The 21,708-nt window shown below is 35.8% G+C and overlaps 2 protein-coding genes across 3 annotated transcripts; both read right to left on the bottom strand.

Annotated features, from left to right (window-relative positions):
• Nucleotides 1-586: 586 nt before the first annotated feature.
• LOC120782287 lies at nucleotides 587-6,460 on the bottom strand. 2 transcript variants are annotated; one of them, XM_040114491.1, is made up of 3 exons: nucleotides 6,023-6,112; nucleotides 1,516-1,555; nucleotides 587-1,364 (listed from the first exon to the last, which is right to left on the bottom strand). In XM_040114491.1, exons 1-3 carry the CDS (start codon nucleotides 6,026-6,028, stop codon nucleotides 838-840), a joined length of 573 nt encoding a protein of 190 aa, XP_039970425.1. In that variant the 5' UTR covers nucleotides 6,029-6,112; the 3' UTR covers nucleotides 587-837. The 2 variants fall into 2 exon arrangements, with proteins under 2 accessions (XP_039970425.1, XP_039970424.1); XM_040114490.1 differs by lacking the exon at nucleotides 1,516-1,555 and having other exon boundaries at nucleotides 6,023-6,460.
• A 5,760-nt stretch (nucleotides 6,461-12,220) lies between these two features.
• On the bottom strand, nucleotides 12,221-16,597 carry LOC120767071. Its single transcript, XM_040092929.1, has 2 exons — nucleotides 15,568-16,597; nucleotides 12,221-12,860 (listed from the first exon to the last, which is right to left on the bottom strand). Exons 1-2 carry the CDS (start codon nucleotides 16,529-16,531, stop codon nucleotides 12,301-12,303), a joined length of 1,524 nt encoding a protein of 507 aa, XP_039948863.1. The 5' UTR covers nucleotides 16,532-16,597; the 3' UTR covers nucleotides 12,221-12,300.
• Between the last annotated feature and the right edge of the window lie 5,111 nt (nucleotides 16,598-21,708).

The raw sequence follows: 21,708 nt of genomic DNA on the forward strand, positions 1-21,708 counted from the left end.
TAAATTACCGATGTTAGTGATTTAAACTGGAAGATTCAAAGTCAAGTTCCGGGAGGTTTGCGCTCATATAAATCGATCGATCGTCTTGACAAGGAAGACGAAACCGTAAATTATCCAGTGGAATTTCCAAATACCATACCAAGCCTGCCCCAGCATCATTTGCGTCTTCAAGTTGGATCTGTCATTATTATGTTTCACAATCTTCATGCGCCGAAACTGTGTAATGGAACCCGAATGATTATGACGTAGTTATCGAATACAAGAGACAGCCATTTCAGTTCAAACGTATTCAATTTCCAGGGAAAATTGCCCTTGCGTTGACAATCAACAGGACACAAGGAAATCGGGAAATGCTATGTTTTTACACGGCCAGATATATAGTATGTTGCGTGTTGACGAGTTGGAAACCCATCTTCTCTATATATTTACGCACCAGAACAGAAATCAAAAAGTTATGTTTATTAAGTTGCGCTACATAAAAAAAATGTAGAAAAATCGTAAATAAATCATTTTTGACAGAATATAATTTCAACTTTTTTTCATTTCAAAACACATAATTTCACGCAGGGCAACGGCTGCGGGGTCAGCTAGTTTTAAATTAATAAATATTTTCTCACATAAATTAACTTTACTTATTTCATGTCTACATGGTTAAATGCTTTCAGTTCTGATATATAAATTTGTTTTCTTCGCTGGTATTCAGTATTACAATAAATAAATAAATAAACTCGCACTCGGGCTTATGCAAATAAATATCAGAAGCAAACATAAATTGAGTGCATAGTAGCCAATTTAATCGTTGGGAGATTCCTGCCGTGTCATATTTTATTTTATTTTTTACAAGAACGGCTTGGCGTCGAATACTGGACGTGTGTTTCGATAAAAGCCTTCGCCATTATCTGCTGCATCTGCCACGGCTGCTGCGGCCACTACATGTGCCATTTGCTTCACATTGCTCACTGGTATATACTTGTGCGGCTTGCTGCCATGTTTTATAGCAAACACACTGCTGCTGCCACTTGAAGCTAAATCATCCCACCCGCCGAACGGAGCACCCCCTCCGCCCACATTACCCCTGTGATACGCTTTCGTTAATGGAAACGGTAAATGAACAATTTCCAAATGTGTCCGCTCTTTGGCGCCGCCATCGTAGCCACCGCCATCACCGGAACCCGTGAGCAGCCATTTAAGCACAAGTAGTCCGGCGATTGCCAACGCAATTTTACTCATCACAAATGAGGATGTGGTGAGCGCTGTTAGTGTTTTTAAAACGAGCGGAAAAATGATGAACTTCATTATTAAGAAACCAATCAGTATCGGCTGTAGGTACTTCAACATTTTCCTGCGTTTGCGTCTGCCACGTTCTGGATGGAGAGAGATGAAGAGAGATTGTTAGTGTAAGTAAACAATTACTTGATTAAATACATATGTAGTTAATAGTTTAAATTGGATGAAGTAACAATATTGAACAATTACGAAACGCCACACATGGAAATTAAAATTCAAATTACTTACCGTGCGTGAACCTTTTTCCGCGGGAGTGACAGAATGACAGCTTAACCGCGTGGTATCATGAATAATTTATAGAGAGAATAAAAGAAGAATTATCCAGTGTGTGCGTGAGAGAAAAACACAAGTGTGGCAAAAAGATATTTCAACACAAATGATATTGACTGCAGTAACAGCGTCAATAAAAGAGAATTAGAAAAATTTGTTTAAAAAACTGCTTAAATCATGTTGACTATGTACCTAAACCAAAACCCGTATATATAGTATATTTGAAAATGACAAAAATGATAGAGGACTCAAGCTAAGCATGAATACTCGTTAACATTCCGATTTCAACGAAATCGTTAATGGACTACAATCAAATTTGGTATCTTATTAGTTTAGTATCAGATTTATTACTATATTCTAATCGTGACAAAGGAAATTATAAATTATTATCCTCCAATGAGAAATGTGTGATATAAACTGTATCGAATAGGCTACATTTAAAACAAGTATATTGAGTGGATGTGAAAAACGTCAGCAAAGAAACGAAACATACATAACTACATAATTTGAAGAAACCTTGTCCATTTTATTTAATTCACGTATGTATTATACATTTTAATCAGTCACAGTGAACGACACATTCGCCACAAGGCTTGTTAGAAAAACGAAAATCATTATACCACTGTGATCAAAATGAAAGGTGAATTTTGTCCATTTCATTTCCTTCAAAGTAATCCTTTCCCGCTGCAATACACATACGAGTATGCCAAAGAATTTTCCAGTTATCATAGCACTTGGAAAAATCCTCCGTCGTGATGGCCATCAGAGCATCTTCGATTCTTTTATATCCTCAATTGAGTCAAAATGGTGTTCTCGGAGTGGTTATGTGAATTTGCTGAATAGCCAGAAGTTACACGAAAGTAAATCAGGCGAATGCGGTGGTTGCAGCACGATATTAGTTGAAAATGTGGCGAAATGATCGCACTTTTTTGTTCAATAAATTCAGACACAGTAAAAATCGGAGACGCGTATCTCAAATACTAATAAATATTTTGACGTGAGATTTAGCATAGATGTCACTAACAGTACTACCAACTTACTGAAAAAAATGTACCGATTCGAAAAACACGCGAAGTATAAATTAAAAATTTCAGTTTGATCACAGTAGCATGAAGTACATATATGGAGTAAAGGTAACTCGTATGTATGGTATAAAGCCAAATGGAATTTTGAAACTTGTATATTAATTATGTGGTATCCAAGGGCTGAATTGACCCGATTTTTTCGATTTTTGGCAATACTGCATATTATTAACAGTATTTATCTACTCCCTGAGTTTCATTAAGGTAAACTTACTATCATATATATGGAGTAAGGTCAGCCAGATATTAAAAAATTGTGATATTAGATAATTGTGATACAAGATTTAACCATTTTATTCGCAAAGATACTTTGTTGTTAGCACGTTTTTTCGTTTTACTAAGATAACTCACATTTTGCCTGATATAAGCGGTATAAAGTAAACCGGAAGTTTGAAAACTTCGTATTAGGAATATGGTGGCTAAGTGAAGCCTTCATCTGATTCAACTCATTCCGGAAATACGGCTTACTATTATCAGGAAAGGATTCGCTTCCAATTTAAATGACTTATCTCACAGATTAATCGATATTTGATAAAAATGTTCGCTGTAATAACTGTGGTCCACATTTTCTGTATCTGGGAAACTGAGTAGTTGTAGTCCGATTTTGAAAAATTTTTGATCATAATGTGACTCATAAGACACGTCTAACCTTAGCGGGTGCTACTATATACCCAAAGTAAGCAATGAATAAATCAGAAAATTGATCGTACTGCAGGGACATGCATATCAACATAAACAAAAACATTTTGACAAATGAACTCTCCAAAGCCGTGAAAATTTAAATTTTAAAATTCCTGTTATATTTTGAACATATCTCATACAGAGATCAACGAATTACCCTCGCTATCATATATACATATGTATATACAACATATAATGCCGCCCATGTCAATCCAGTCCTTCTTCTAGCCTTAATACGCACGATATAATTACATAGTATCGACTTTGTAGGTGATTTTAAGCTGGTTCTGTTGGTCAATAAATAATACATTTTAATGATTTCATAAAAATAATGTGGCTTAGCGTTGTAGTGGCTTAACCATCTTATTCTTATGATAATGATTTCCGGTTTGCTGCATTTTTTTTCATACTTATATGTATATACCCAAGAAATTGAATTTAGACTTTTTGGTTGAATTAACATCGTATTAAGTTTTGAAGATCGCTTTTAATTTCACAGTCGCCTCATCATTAGCATTATCGTAAATTATTGCCTTTCTAAAATTGAATATATAAGTACATGATTCAGACCAATTGCAAAGGTACTTCTTAACAAGATCTGGACGCTACGTTTCAAAATTGGTAACAATTTAATAAATTCTGAAACACATTTTCCTGATATCTAAACATTGGTTTGTGAAGTTGGCATATTATTAAACAAAATATTTTTAAGTTATGATAAGCTGGATGAATTAAAAATGCTTCTAAGTGTATGAATATGTGTTTTCAATATATTTAAATACGTACAATTTTCTCTGGGTACTCCTATATAACTCTATAAAACGTTTATGAATACATATTGACCGGTATCTGCTGTTTGAAGTTCGCTTGGTCGAAAGCTGTCAAATTCCGAACATTGTATTTTCTGACAGAAAAATTTTTCCAATTGAGCAACTCGTAAACTCTCAAAACGATAGGGTTTACTTGAAGACCATTCGTACGAGAATCTAAGTCATCGGTTGGCCACCAGGAGGCAGATCCCACCACAAATAATGGTTTGGGCCGCTGTCACCGCAGATGGGCGCTCTCCAATTGTTTTCATCGCGCCTGACGTCAAAGTAAATGCGACATATTATCGGGAAAGTGTTCTGGAAGCTGCTTTGAAGCCGTGGGCAAACAAACATTTGGGTCGCAAACCATGGACGTTTCAACAAGACTCAGCACCGTCTCACAAAGCGCGAGTGAAGCAAGAATGGCTGAAAAACAATGTTCCGAACTTCATTACGACCACACAATGGCTCTCGAATTCACCAGATGCGAATCCAATGGATTATTCTCTCTGAGTCTTTTTGGATAGCAAGCTCCGAAGTAAAAAATACACCAGTCTCGAGATGCTGAAGAAAGCCATTGTCCGTGAGTGGGCCAAAATACCGGCAAGTCACATTCGGGCAGCTTGAGATTCGTTTTTTTTCTATCTCAAGGCCATAGTTAAGGCAAAAGGTGGTCATATCAAGCAAACGTGAATTGGTCCTGAATTTATTATTTTCACACATTTTGTACTTTAAAATAAATAAAAATAATTTTCCAAACCGAATTTATGACTTTTTCAATTGGTTACACTTCGAGTGCCGGACCCTGTACTCCTTATTTGTAGTGCAAGGAAAGATGCTATTTTTGGATCATGATGTTTGCTCGTTGGGAGCTCACTTTTCAATACTTTTATCTCGATACCTTCGATGAGACTATACATACATATGTATGTATGTAGAAAATTCTATTTTATAAGATATATGTACTTTTGTCATTATAATTATGTGTATAAATTAATACAACGCTAAAAATTAGTGCAATCGTTGGTAATTCTATTGCTTAATCTAATTCGATTTCATACTTGCTTACACCTGAGATCATTTTTGATATTTGGTTAATTGACACAAATTGAGAGATTATATAATTTTCGATGAAATTAAAAATTAATTATTAATTAATGCCGTGAATATTGTATTAAGCTCAGTCGAAAATATGCTTGTACAGAAGATTTTCGTCGAAACCACTTGAGCGTACCAATTGTAGAATAATTTGCATGAACTTGAGTTACTGTATACATGTACACTCATGGCCACGAAAACCTTACCACTCAAAATTTTCAAGTATTGTGCATATTTGACTACACTTTATAGCGGTACATTTTGCGGTATAGAAATTTTTTATTTAGAAACAAGTTAATGACATGTTATTTATCAAAAATATTAAAAATTAAAAACAAAACACATTCAGCTATAGATAAATCCATTGAAAGATAATGAGTGAGCTTTACAAAATGAGCTCGATTTTTTTATTTTAATTTCATTTACACTATAATTGAAATTAATATTTTATTTTACTTTTTTTAACTGAAACACGAAGTTTATTCGGTGTATCACTTTAAAAACAATAAAATCGACCGCTTTTGTATAAGCACAGAAAAGCTAATTTAATTAATTTTTTATATATATAATAATATAATTAGTTTACTTATAATTACTTAGAACATAAAAAAAACAAATTAAAGAAAATCCCGCTCGAACGAAAAAGTCCGTAAAAAAATTTAAGAAAGTATAGTGGTAAGATTTGCGTGGCCACGAGTATATAAACCGCCTCAATTGTGTATATCCAATCCACTGTGAGGTACATAACTAACACATACATATATTTTACGCTCAAAGTTTCCCACTTAAATTTACCTTCATTTATTTCATTTGAGAAATTGTATTTCATTTCAGCAATACCCGCATCCTTTTGAAAATCTCCTGGTATTTCATTTTCACGATGAAAAGTTAACATATTCGCTTGAAGCATTGAATTGTTTCCCAGATGGCTCAGCTCTTTCACTGCCTCTGCACTTTCTGCCGTCAAAAACGCGTCCGCAGCCGAACCACTTAACTGCGTGGCTGGCGATTGGGCGGTTGCAGAAACTGTGGGTGGCAATAACCCATAGCCGCAGGATAAGCCGTAAACGAATAAAACGAAACTGCGCATTGCAACGAATTCAATTTAAAACCTTTGTTTTGAAATAAAAATTGTTGGCGAGTAGAAATTCTGCGCAATATTCAAACCAAAATTTGCAAACCGTTGCTCACATCGGCACAATTCTAACTGAAATTCAACAGCATGGGCCGTAGGTGTAGCGCCTGCAGTGTGGCAGCTGCAACACAAAGTATTAGGTACTTGCAATAGCTCTTCTATCTGTGGCGGCCGCTGAATCGGAGGGGTGCGTGTAATCAATGCGCTTTTGTAGCAGCAAACGGTTGGCTGCGTGCAACATAAGTACCGCAAATCGTGGAAAATTCAGCTTTCAACCTGGTTGTCAGCAGTTAATTGAAATGTAGTTACTGGGTCTGGAGTTGCTGGCTTATTTGCAGCGCAGCTATTGCTGGTTCTAAGCGGAAAATACATTTTACTTCCAATAAATTAACTTCAATACCTTTTTTGTTGCTGTGAAGATAACCGTGAAATTATGAATAAGAATTCTTTATGGAATATGGTTCATACCTATACACTTAACAGGGTGATTATTCAAATCAGTGTTTTGATTGTGAATTTGTATTCCGAACTTGTTCATTTGACTTGACCTAGCTAAAGTAGCTGCTGTGTGTTGATTACAGAACTCCATGCACGTTCTTTATATCATTCCACAGTCACCTTGTCAAACAATACTCGCATAATCGCCCAATCTTTTGTACCATCCGTTTGAAATAATTTAAATAAGGCCGGGGCGAATGTACATGCGGCAACATCTGCCGAACATCACCGAAATGAATGCATTTCTGAAGCGTATTAGCACTGGTGATGAAAAATGGATACCGACAACGGCGATTGAAAACGGTCATGGTGGAATCGAGGGGATCTGGCGCTGGCCATGGTTTAAAGTAAGGAAAGATTTGCTATGGGTGTATTGGAATTGACCGAGTATCTTCTACTTTGAGCTACTACCCGACGGTCAAACTCTTGATTCCCATGTGTATTGTCATCACTTGTACCGTCTTAAGGAAATAATGGTGCAGAAGCGATCATGTTTTGGTTTAAGCAGAGGGATTGTACTCCATAAGGACAGCGCTAGGCCACACTCACAGGCAGTGACTCACCAGAGACTTCGGTAGCGTGGTTGACAAATTCACCTTATAGTCCGGACCTGGACTCAATTCATTACTACCTGCTCGTGGCGAATGAATTTGATGGTGAAATATTCTAAATATGCTAAACAAAATCTTCAATTGAACGCGAAATTATTGGATTTAGTTGTAGTAGACCTAATTACTATCTGAAGCGTGCATTTTGGCAGACCTAAACTGTACTTTTGTTTGTTGAAAGGGTGCGTTTTCTTCAAATTTTTTGTCTACTCAGTCCAACGATGACTCTTTACATTATACTGTGGTAGTTGATATGATGATTCATTATTGTCGAAACTGTATAGAGTTTAAATGAGATTGTCAATAGATGAAATGCAGAAGCGATTTAACAATCTTTGGAAGGCATAAAAATACTTTACATATTCTTATTACTCATCGAACATTATTTAAACAGCTAATTGCCACTTCTAACGAGATCTAATTAGTGGCTTTTACTAGTTTCACATTGAGTACCAAATTCCTGTTTGACAAACTGGATGAGTGTTTAATCAAACAGGCGTTTGAACGCCTCCGCAAAAGAAAATTCAAGTCCAGCTTAAGAAGCACCCTGTGAATACTATATTTGTGCATAAACGTAACTGCGAGCATAAAAATTTATTTGAACAATCGCCTCAAAATGTTTTGAAACAAAAATCAAAAGAATGAAACTTTTGTTGATACGGAAAAGTGCTCGCAAGAATTATAATTTCATTTATTAAGTGGTTTCGTCTCCGTTGCTGCGCTGATTTCCTTCGATAACCACTTTGACAAACGCAAAAAATGAATTGAGGTAATTACGCCACAATTGAGTTATCGTTGACAGCATTTACCAAGGCAGACAGTTTCACGCTAACAACTATCCCAATATACTCAGTTGGTAGGCATTTTTGACTGTCCGTCATGCAGTTAGAAAGTCAAGTGAAATTTGAAATTTAGTCGCTTTACACTTGGCTGCGATGCGTCACACTCCCGCGCTTATTCACTTGCACACTTAAGGATGACATTCATGTCACTCACTCACTCACTCAATCAGTCAAGCAATGCGTCAAGTTAGGCAGTTAGAAACTTTGTTCGAATGAAAATTGCTTTTCAAAAGCGTTTAATGTCAGAATCTGAGTACTTCTATCGTCATAGACACGAAATGACTTTCTTGGCTGGTGTGTGCGTTTGCGTCTCATTTCGGAAGTGCTTACTGATCAATGTGTCGGTAGTTGTTAAATTTATGCTCGAGACGTTGGATGACTTTGATTGGCCCGCATTTTTATGGGAATCTACTGTTCCAAATACTATACGCTGCAGTAGTGAATGTAGTGACTTTGGAGTGAAGTATGGCAAATTTTAGCGAATATTTATAAAACGAAAGTTGTTAATCTATAAATAGATAAATAGATATTCACTTTTTATTTATTATTACATATATTACGAATTAGTATTTTTGTAATAAGTATCTGTGATTTAAATCAGGTTCTGTTCACTTTAAAAATATTTTGTTGCCATTTTCATTAATATAGTAAGTCATTTTATCAACAGTTGTTCATTATAAACAAATCAAAACGTTGAGTTGTTAACATTGGGTATGGGTCTACCAAAGAATATAATACTTTTGCCTACTAAAACTTGTCCTTAATTATGTTAAAATGACGTGTTAAAACATAATGTGAGAAGTTAAAAAATTTTAGTGATAATTCAAAAAATATTCTATTTTAACATTAAAATTAACTGCAATTTTTACGACCCACAAGAGAGCTTTCTATTTTATTAAAATAGGTGACATCGGATAATAAGTTCGCGCATCTCCCATACTAACGCACGTTCAAAACAAGATTTGAAATTGAATAATGGACATATTACCACCCTATTTTGGATGAAATAATAGTAATTCCCCAAACACAAATCATATAGTAGATCGGTTAATATATAAGATATTTTATATATTGGACAAGCAGCCCTCCGGGCTTCCCGCGGGTATTAAGCAATTAATTAATGAAGGAAATTCGAACATGAAAGTATATTTTTTTGTAATATTATTGAGACTTGTTTGTAATTAGAGTGAAGGATGTAAATGGAATTGGCAGATTACTTGGGCTGGGTCGGTGATAATGTTTGCTAAAGTAAAATTGCTCTTCTATTCCTCAATAAGTAGTCTCCCGTTTGAGGACTTAACTTCCTCGAAAGCATAATTAGAATTTCAATTTTTAAAGCCAATGCATGTGGCGGCAGTCAAGAAGGGTTTAATGAATTTAAAATCTTCTGAGGATAATGAACTGCGTCTTCGATGTTAGTCATGGTGTCTATCGATTTGTATTTGTTGGAGAACTACGGAAAGTTCCTCCCCCAAAAGTTAGATGTTATACATTATTTCCATCATAAGTGACGCGAAGAAGAAGACTTTCAGTTGCAAGTACAATATTATATAAACCGTTTTTGGGATATTAAAAATCGTAATTTTTTCGTTTTTTATTGGTCTACTTTTGGAATGCCATATTGAAAACCCCTACAGATAAAATCGATTGAGGATGATTTATGCAAGTCGCAAGCGTATAAAATGTTCGGTTACACCCGAATTTGCTCCTGGTTTATAAATAAAGTATACATCTCACACACTGAACGATTATATGTACAAGAAAGTAACGGGCATTTATAAATAAAACGAAAATTTTTCAATTATCATCCAAATTTATTTTATCGCCTTCAAAGTAACATCCATTTGAAGCGATGCACATGTGCCAATGCTTCTTCCAATCATCAAAACATTTTTTATTGGCACTTTCCGTGATGACCTTCAGCTCTCGCGTCGAATTTGTTTTGATGTCTTTAACTGAGTCGAAGCGTGTTTCCCGAAGTGGTTATTTCAGTGTGGAGAATAAGAAAAAGTCCCAGGGGGCTATATCAGGTGAATGATACGGTGCTTGCTCAATGATATTTGTTGAGTGTTTGGCCAAAAATTCATTCACAATGACGGCTTGATGCGATGGTGCGTTATCATAATGAAGAATCCACGAATTGTTGGCCCACAAACTCGAACGTTTACGACGGATAGCGTCTCGTAAGCGCCTGATAGCACCAAGTTAATACTCTTTGTTGACGGTTTGATCAGTTGGAACGTATTCATAGTGGACGACACCACGAATATCGAAGAAAACAATGAGCGTTAATTACTTTCACTTTCGATCGGCTTTATCGCGCCTTTGGGCCGCAATTAGGATGATTGCTGATTCGTAAGTGTGTTATATTCGTAGACCCATGTCTCGTCACCAGTAATTATGCGTTCCATGAATTTGAATGATGATTTCGGCTGATTTTTGTTGAATTCACGCACAGTTTCGGTAGAATTTCCGGTGATCATGGATTTTGATTGGCCCACATTTTGATCGTAATTTATGTCCTCACGACCACTTTGAAAACGTTGAAACCACTCGCGCACTCTGCTACGGGATAGGCAATCATCGCCACAAATTTGTGTCATCAATTGAAACGTTTCGGTAAAAGTTTTACCAATTTCAAAACAAAATTTGATTTTGGCTCTTTGTTCTTCCAATCTATGAAATGTCATGAAATTCTCACTGGAAAATCGATAAAAACAGCAGATTCTAACGCACCAGTCGACATACATATATATGGCGCCAGCAGGGGGCTAGATTTGGAACACACCTTGTATATATATAACCCTATGTCTATCTCGCTTCGTTCTAGATTATACGTACAACCGTTAAGCGAATAAAACTGTTATACACTGTAGCAACAGGTTGCAAGAGTTTAAAAAAGCAACCCTTATATGCATTTTAATTCAGCATTGTACAGGGCGCATTATTTATGCTGGTAGGTTCACGAGGATCAATTCTCGAAATTCGCTCTTTTCCATTGTAATTGACAATACCAGAAGTAGCATTATAGTGAGATTAACGACTTTAAAACACTTGAATGAAATGTCATTGAACTTCGACAGTATGCAAAGTAAGGCTTGTACTCTAAGGAAAGGTTGGAGTCTTGTTTGTTGCGCGATCTGTCTTCAGACCAAAAACGTTAACGTGTCACAATTATCATAGATTATCAAAGGCTAGTGATACAAGGATGTAGATCTTCAAATATCAATTATTAAATCTCTTGTCGAATTTTTTGCCTCACAGATAAAATAGGAAGGTTGGAAAAATTTGCATAGAAATGTACATTACTAGCGATTCCGACAGACGATTTCTAAGAATACTTCAGTCATTTATTACTATAAAAACTAAAAATATGATTATCAATACATTTTTAATATAAAAATTTGCTCACATAATTAAAATAAAATTATATTAAATAATTTAGAAATAGGCACAAATTTGAGATAATAAATGAGCTGTGATGAATCCAAAGCGGAGCCGTTATTTACGATGTCTAAAGTGTTCAAAACCTTTTAGCATGGCGTTCATTCAAACCAAGTATGTAGCTTGATACGGTTTTATTTCCGTATTTATGAATGAAGTAATGGACTTAAATTAGCGGCGTTAAGTAATAGTATCCGGTTTCGGCTGTCGCGTGTCGCTCACTGCAACAACTTCATGTATAAATAGTAACACGAGCGTAAATCGGGGAAAATTTAATGTATACAATGTGCACGAGAGTTTATAAAAAATGGTTTGTAACTATTGTTTTATAACATTAACATTTGCTTTTCTCAACCACAAGACCGCCCAACTTGAAGTTATGCGATTGTGCAATTTCATTCGCCCTCTTCTGTGTCACTTGCAAGCTGCAAAGAGCAACGTTAATTCATGACTCACTTAACTCGTGTTGACCGATAAAAAAAAGATTAGCTTATAGAGTGTACCGCGCCCCTGCTCCGCTGATTCCTTTGGCAGCTCGGCCGGCGTTTACAAAACTTTCTTAATTACAATCGATTTGTTCACACTACCGCCGCCCTTCAGGGTCATCACCGTCAAGAAGAGCGCAAAAAAGAAGCCAGCCAGGCCGGTGCTGCCGACCAGCAGCGTTAGGCCACCAATTAGCAGCGGCACTAATGCTATGAACTTCAGCTTGTATGCCAGCAACAATGGAAGCATCAGTTTTTTCAATTTCTTTTTCAACTTTTTACCTCGACCAATGACCAAGGCAGTAGATGTTAATGATTTAACTGAGTTTGGTGCGTTTGCAGTTGTTGTTGCCTGCGCTGATGCTGTAACCGCAGTTGACCGTGGCATAGCTGGTGCCGTCACTGTTGGCCACATCAATGTCGCCTCTGCAATCGGCTGAGACTGTTGCGTGTTTGAATGTGTGGCGGTGGGAGGGCTTCGCTGACCTTGAACTTCAAGCGCCAACTGTGTGTTGTCACCAACAGGAATGACTGTGTCTACAGTTGCTGACTGCACTAACGTGGCGGATGCTGAGCCGTCGTCGCTGCTCCCCAATGTATCGAGGTCGTCGCTTGCAAGGTCTGCAAATAAAGTAGAAACATGCGAAAAAGTTTTAAATTAGTAATACATTTTCATGGCGTAGAGCTAGGAGAAAATATATTCATGAAATATGCATAGTAGACGTTATTAGTTTAGAGGACGAGTTAGTCTTGTTAACCATTGTAAATAAAATGGTTGGAACTTGAATTAAATCAAGGTTAAATGGTTCGTAATCTGCCCGATTTCAGGAAAGCACTGTTAGTTTGAGTATGATTGTGAGATAGTTTATATGTTCAGAAAGATTTGCTTTAGAAACATATTATCAAACCAAATATTATATAGTAATAAGACAAATCATACTCTCCACGGTGGCACCGCCCACATGTGGATAAAAACCCATATCTTCTTACTACAACACGCTTACTTCTCACATAACACAATTTTAAATTCCATCTGACTCATTCCTTTCTAGTCTACAAGTCAAAAAGCAATTAATATCACGAATGACACCTTGCACGAATAATGCTTTTAGCGAATCGAACCAAAACTGTTCAAGCCCCTAGGTACCGAATATGTGGACACCAGTACCTATAGTTGACATTTGACCGATAGTCAATGTATGGGATATACAATTTAAATTCAGAGGTAATCTTAATGTCAGCTTGGAAATCCAACGCAGGATTGCTCTTGCCAACAGGTGCTACTTCGGACTGAGTAGGCAATTGAAAAGTAAAGTCCTCTCTCGATGAACAAAAGCTAAACTCTATAAGTCGCTCATAATTCCCGTCCTGCTATATGGTGCAGAGGCTCGGGCGATGACAGCAACCGATGAGTCGACGTTACGAGTTTTCGAGAGAAAAATTCTGCGAAAGATTTATGGTCCTTTGCGCATTGGCCACGGCGAATATCGCATCCGATGGAATGATGAGCTGTACGAGATATACGACTACATTGACATAGTTCAGCGAATTAAAAGACAGCGGCTACGAGGGCTAGGTCATGTTGTCCGGATGGATGAAAACACTCCAGCTCTGAAAGTATTCGATGCAGTACCCGCCGGGGGAAGCAGAGGAAGAGGAATACCTCCACTCCGTTGGAAGGACCAAGTGGAGAAGGACCTGGCTTCGCTTGGAATATCCAATTAGCGCCACGCAGCGAAAAGAAGAAACGACTGGCGCGCTGTTGTTAACTCGGCTATAATCGCGTAAGCGGTGTCTACGCCAATTAAGAAGAAGAAAAATCTTTTGCTGATAGTAATATCTCGGTGTATTAAAAATTTTTTGAACCTAATATAAAGATTTGCGACTTCCGGGTGACATGTGAGTTATGTCATTGAAAATGACAAGGCGTGTTTTACTCATAACATTGTATCTTTCTGGATAAACTAATATCTGGATTTGGACTCTGACTTTTCTCTGTAATAATGGTGATTGTATGTGAGGTACTTTATAAAACTCAGGGAAAAGCTTTTTAGTATGTGGCATGTTAATAGTAGTATTAGCAAAAATAGATAAAATCGGGTCGATACTACCCTGACTCCCATATACTACATATAATGATTTTCGTTTTTCTAAGGAATGTTATTTGCCTAATTTGATTGAAATCGGTCGATCAGGTCCCGAGAAATGGGACACAAGCTCCTATATATCTCCTCTCAAACCATCTCAAAGGTAAAATTTAATGTATCTGCCGTATTTATTTATTGACTTATCGCGCTTTTAGTAGTTTTTAACAGTACCGTTATATGGGGAGTGAGTGGGGTCATCACCCGATTTCGTTCGCGGTCAGGATCTTTTACGCCAATTTCGATGTCTGCGGCGCCACGCCTTACAGGAACCGCCAAAAGTCAATTAATTTTTATACACTGAACGAGGTGTATTAAGTTTGCCACGGAGTTTGTAATACCCAGAAAGAAGTGTCGGAGACCCTATAAAGTGTATACATATATGTATGTATAAATGATCAGCATGATGAGCTGGGTCGATTCAGCCACTATATAAACTATATATATCCAATCCAATATCCGATCTCTAAAGCGTATATCTGCCATTCAAACTGAGGTCCACCTATGGAAAAGTTTTGCATTTTTTTTCAAGACAACTGTACAATCTCCAAAGGGAATTGTTCGTAGCGGACAATCACAGCATATATGTATGTCTACAGCTGCACTATATATAAACTGAACGATCAAAATGAAGTGCTTGTATGGAAATTTATTTTTAATGGAACGAGATATCTTCACAAGACTCCGCAAGATTAATTTTCGGTAAAAACTTAGAACAAATTGTACAACTGGGCTAATAGTAATGTAAAACGCGAAAAAGTACTTTTTGGCCTCAACGGCCCACTTACATTTTGTTATTGGGCTGAGTTTATATCGCACATATATCATTTGTTATCTCAAATAAATCGATAAAATTAGCCGAGGTATTATGTAATTCCTTATAAGTCATAATATTGTCATGTACCTGCTTACAGCACTAATATGATGAATACGAGTACATGTACTTAGTATCTCTGAAAATTATTTTTACTGTGAATTGTATTGCTAATTTCAACTAATTGTCAAATGGATGCCTTTAATGTCCTCGATATGTGCCAAATAAGAAGTTCTGCCATATGTTCTAAAGATAGTGCAATAGGCAGTGTCTGATTACAAAACAATCAATGTAAACTCCATTTCCACACAAATTTGACTATAAACCATTAAGCCTTGTACAGTGAATAAGTACTGTTAATTTTCCTTACCTGCTTCATCATCGCTGATGATACGTCGGAAAACCTCACAAAAGTGTCGCACTTTGTCCAAGGCGTTTCCCAATGGCACTAGAACTTCATTGAACTGCGCTTCCTCTAGACTGTTTATATCATTTTCAACACTTCCGACCTCCGTGCTTTCCTCAATATCAGGAACGACGCCTTTACGCCCCTTGTTGACCTCGCCATCGCTTTTGGTTTTAATATCCTGCCAAGCAAGCATTGCTCGATGCTGTGGTTGCGTAATAATGCTGTCGGCAATGTTTACTTTAGTTGTTGCTGCTTGCTCATTGTCACCATACTTATTGTGTTGAGTCACACTTTTGTTGTTATAGTTGTTGTTATAAGTGTTGACATACCCTCGCTTATTGAAGTTATTGGCAACTCTGTCAGTAGTGCTGCCGCTGAGCTCTCGCCGCCTACTCCTTTCGCCCGAAGTCACCGAGAGGCGTCGCCTATTACTTAACGCCAATACATATGGCGCAACAAAGCGCATATCCGGTGCCGTCGAACGGTAATTTCCGTTGTTGCTGCTGTTGTAAGTGTAATAATTTGCCGGATTTTGTTGTTGCTCCTGTTGCTGCGCCGCTTGTGGTATATCAAGGGTGTGGCGTGCTGTTCTGTGTGGTTGTTTATCTTGTGGCATTGCTTTGTGTCGCTTTTGCAGTTTATTAGCGCGTGCGGCGTCTACTTGAGTAGTGGCAGCCGCGGCAACCGCAGCGTTGGCTGCTGCATTCAGGATATACCAATTGCCGCGCACAGCAGTGGGAGGCCATTGCACCTGCTGCTGGGCGTACGTTACAGTTGTTGCTGTTGATGAAGAGGAGGAGGCAGAGGTGTAAGCTGCTGATGCAGACGACACGGCGGCGATTGGATTAAAGCCGTCGTAGTTTAAAAGCACTTCGGTTTGCAGTGTGAAAAGTGGTGCAAACGAGATTAGTATAAGCAGCAGCATCTTTCACTGATTTTTCGAAATTCACGTATATTAACTCTTTGTGGCAGGCACTCTTCAAGATTTTAAATCGAATTTTTATTCAATCGAGAATTTTAAGTATTTCTATATCATGGAGGTTTCACTAACCGTCACTGTTTTTTGGCAACCGCCCGCCGCCGTGGTTGCTCATACGTTCAAAGTTGACTCACAAATAACCTTAACTGCCAGCGTGTTCGATATTTTATCAACTTGCAACCGCTTGCCTTGAAGAATCTTTTATTTTTATTACACTTATAATTACATTGTGTTGTTGTTTGTGTGGCAGTGTTGATTTCTATTCATTTGCTGATACAACCACTTGGTCATCAAAGTCTGTGTGTTACGACGCGAAATCAAAACAAAAATAGAAAAGCAGAAAATTACAGTTTAAAGAAAGGAAATTCACTTTTTACTCAAAATTTCTTAAGTAATAACATCAACACTCTGTCTTGTCAAAGAGAAAGGCCCTAAGCTTCGATCGCACGGTATCGAACTAAATGTAACCAACATTCATCCGTACGCAATGCATCACTGCACACAAATAAAGATAAGATGATAACCAAAATGAGGGAAAAAAGAAGAAATAATAAACAATCTGACCGTCTCAGAGTCTCCATATTATCAAACGATCAGTTGTCACTGTTTTATTTATTTATTGGCTTTGCAGCGCTCACGCAATCATTGCTACAATTTCTTTCAAACACATAGATACATAGATACATACAAGTATATGGGTCACTCCCATATAATAATGAAGATCAGACACACTTCAGAAGCTAGGTTTTTTTTTTTTGCCAGGGCATATTTCATTTGGGGAATTCACAATGAAGGAAGAATTTAAACAAAATATGTAGATTCAATGACATTGAATTTTGATGGAACAACAGTTGTGTTCAATACTTTAAGGATCTTTGTGTGTTTTTTTATTTCTTTATATGTTTTGTTATTGAAAGATATAACTCCTTACAAGATAAATAAGTGAAAAACTACTTGTTTACCTTTACTTAAAACTTGGACGAAGGAAAAAAAACCAAAAATCTGAATTTTCATTTCAAATCAATATAGTTAGAGCTTACTGTTTCTACTATAATTCAGCGAAGCGATTCCCTTGAAACTGTTACTTACGACTTGTGTCTAAATTAGAGTACGCTGTATTTATAGGGTTTTACCCCCTTGCTGAAAATTGGTTGTCTTAATTTGCTTTCCTTAAAGGAATATGATAATGTTTTAAATCAAAACGTCTTTGTATTTATTGAAATCTTAATATAAATTAATCTCAAACGTGTCACGTCAGTCGACATGATTTTTTTATTTTCTAAATTATTGATTTAAATAATTTATGCATAGTATATTGTTTTGATTTCTGTCATACTATATACGACACGATATGTATGTTATTTGCATTTGCTTATCATTGCATTAGTTTGGCATTAGTGTGGCAATATTTTTTATTGTAAATAAGTTAGGATTTTATCAATTGCCAGCTTGTAACTCTTTTTTTAAAGTACGGTTTTACTATTTTTAGCCTTGTTCGCTGTGAGATTTTTTGAGAAAGAAAGTTTCCAGTTTATTTCTAATTCGAGAAAGGTAAATAAATATACTCTTTTTAATTATTTATATCCCAAAAAAATATAAAATAATAAAGCAGTTTAATAATCTTTTATTTGCTTTATGATGGGAAAAGCTGTAAATTCTGTTTTCAAAGAAAACATGCTGGAAGATATAAAACATTGTGTTTCTAACTGAGAAATTGCGAAAAATACAAAATTTTTCTGGGATATATCAATATAATATGAAAAGCAAAACAAAAATACCACACCACGAAAGAGTGGAGCCTTGTTGCATGGATTAGCAGACTCTTAATTGTTACTGAAGTAACAAACACCGCTGTGAAAACCAATAAAGTCATTACAGAGGTTCACGAAATTATTGTACTAAGGAGCAACGTATCACTAAAACAGCTCAATCATTTGCTTCTTAATTTTATAATTTATTGTTAGGCTTTAAAACAAAAAGCAGATTCAATAAATAAAACGGATATTGAAAACAAAACAAAAAAATGATGACTGAAGATGACTGAAAAATAACGGGCTCAAGGCTAGAGCGATAGGAAAAATAACCGTTCTGGAGCTATACACCCAGCTGGTATAATGATTGACATTAAATTGACATTCTGGAAGAAAGAGATATTTTCATGCGGGATATTTTAGAGACTTAGCAGACTTATGTACATCTTTTTATACTCTTGCCAACCAGTTGCTACAGAGTATTATAGTTTTTTAAACCTAACGGTTGTGCGCATCTCCTATAAATAATGAAGATAGATATAGGATTATATATTTTTTCAAAAAGTGGGCGTGTTTCCGCCCTTTAACAAGTTTAATGTAGATATTTCCTAAACCACTAAAGCAATAAAAACCAAATTCGCCCAGCACGCATGTTACAAGAACTCCTACAGACAGTGTTTAGAAAGATTTTAATGAAAAGTCTTCTTCAGGTATAAAAAATGTTCCTGGAGTGTTCTTTTAAGAATTGTGAAATATGAATTACAACCAGTAAATAACCGATACGTTTTTAGATTAAAAAAGCATTTCACTCATTGAATTTGACGTTCAAACGCATTTATATCAGACACAAGTTTTTTTCCAGTTAGCAAAAAAAATGTTGTATTCTCATTCAAAATAGAAGTTCACATTGAAAATAACAAAATTACAATACATTCGAATAATGGGAGGGCGAAGAAATTAGAAACTACGTGAATACACCTTTTTATTATTTCTTCCTTTACTGCTCCACTTTATTGCTTTTGTTGTTCTCACTTTGATGGCTTAATGTTTATGTTCTTTTTATTTCAGGTCTGACCCTAATGGCTAGATTTTGGTTTTGTTTTGCTAATATAAACTTAAAACTCTATTTCAGCAAGGTTCAATGGCTCTTGGGTCATTTGAAAATTAAACATGAATACATTTTGTCTGACGTTGATGTTGATGTTGTTCAACGAATTACAAGTAAACCGCACTAATTCTTTTGCGGTGGCAATAAATATGTATAAGTTGGTTGTGGTGACCAAAAATTTTATGATGAGGCTAGAATTGCGAACTTCAATAATTTATTTAGGCTACTTCGGTACTTTATTCTATTTATCAATTCCCGTATTTTCCTTAATGACTTTTTATCTATTTTAAAGCAAAAGAAAGTAATGAAATTCATAAGGATGTTACATGAGAATCATAATATATGTAGATATATGTATTAGGTGAAAGCTATACACAAAATTTGGGCCAATTCTCTAAATGAAACATCCTTATTCTATGTACAATTTAATGCTTTTGATGATTGTTGTTAGACAATTTCTAATAGACGTTTTGAACATTCTGAAAAATCTTTTTTCTTTAGGTAAAAAATACACTATTATTAGTAATAGTTACTTCCTTACATATGGACCAATATAAGTAGTTATGCGGTATAATGTCGTATAACATATAATATCCGAAAGTCAAAAATATTTATATTAGGTATATGGGGGCTAAGAGAAGTATTGTAAGTATTTTTGTCACAAGGGAATGCTGTCATCACAAAAATATTCTCCCCAAATTTCCATACTAGAGCTTACAGACTGACCGAAATGTTCGATCAAAAATCACCCATATGCACCTGGGGTCATCAAATTTGGTGTATGGACACTTGAAAAGTTATAGTCGCATTTCGACAATTTTGGGCTTAAAATTAAATAACTTGAGGGTACTATTTTTGCAAAGTTTTATTCTGGAAAATTCATTGATATTTCATTTGTATACTGTAAGGTAAAATAATCTGATAGAACTGAAAATTTTGGTATACGCCAAGTAGGCGTGGTAGTGTGTAATAGGAGTATTTGTGTAACTCCTCAAACCAAACTTGGTTGAAATCGGTCAAATAGTTCCTGATGTATTTGTTTTATCTAAATGTGGGCGGGGCTATTTGTCCTATTAGTGTATCTGCTTTACACACCATCTTGGTTGTGAAATTTTATGTTTGTTGCGAATTTATTCAGTGAATTATAGCTCTTTTACAAGTTTTCAACTTATATAGGGATTGGCCGTGGTTATTATCTGATTTTACTAGTTTTCAGATTAAATATAGAAGTCCTAAAGAGACTTCGTTTCAGCAAGTTTGGTTCAGCTAGTTTCAGCGGTTTGGAACGTACATACATATGTACATTTAACTACTTAACGAGCGGTCCCAGGCCCACTTTTAAATATGTTTTAGCGTACAGGTGTCCATCGCTACTGTGATCTCTTTTACTAAATAACAATTTTAATAAATTGGGATTTTTTTGTTTATGATAGCGGCGTTTCGTGGGTGTGAAAATTGACCGATTCTGCCCATCTGTAATATAAACCGTTGATGGGTGCCAAGGAACACGTGTACGCAGTTTTATCAAAATATATTCATGTTTACTTAAATTATCGCTTTTAGGGCAGACGGACAGATATTCCTTCGAATTAAAACTCGTCTCCGCATTCTGATTATATTAATTTATATAATATTTATATAATTATTTATATAAGTATATATTAGGTAGCTGAAAGAGTCTTTTCGTATTTTGTCAATAAGTGTTGTTGCAGTCGTATTTCTCCAGTGCTACCAATCACATTGTGTCATAAAGGTGGAAAAGTGAGTTTTAGTCTTCAAAAAACCAAAACCAAAAAAAGTTAAATTCGGTTAAGTTGAAAAAAAGTTACAGCTGTTCAAAAATGTATAAAAATAATGAAAAAAATCGCTATATTCTTTTTTTTTACAATGATAGAATAATGTCTCTAGCGAAAAATGGCAAACAGTGGTCGACAAAATGGTACATATTTTTTTATTTATTTATTAGTATAAATATAAAAAAATAAGTTGAAGTTTGATTAGAAATACGAAAAGACTTTTTCGACTACCCATACATTGAATTAAATAATTAAATTCCCAGGGTAAATGATATTTCAAAAATAATGTATTTTGCTAAATTGGTAGGGCTGATCTTAATTACTGTTGCAATTATGAGCGCGACCTGTCAATCAGTTTGTTTACAGCAGCTGCTTAAGGCAGAACAACTCAGTAGTGCGTTGCGATTTTTACAGTGAAAAAAAATATCGAACAAAGAATCTGCCTCAAATTTTGTATTACTAACCAAA

Source organism: Bactrocera tryoni, chromosome 1, assembly GCF_016617805.1.
Source record: "Bactrocera tryoni isolate S06 chromosome 1, CSIRO_BtryS06_freeze2, whole genome shotgun sequence".
Lineage (NCBI taxonomy): Eukaryota > Metazoa > Arthropoda > Insecta > Diptera > Tephritidae > Bactrocera > Bactrocera tryoni.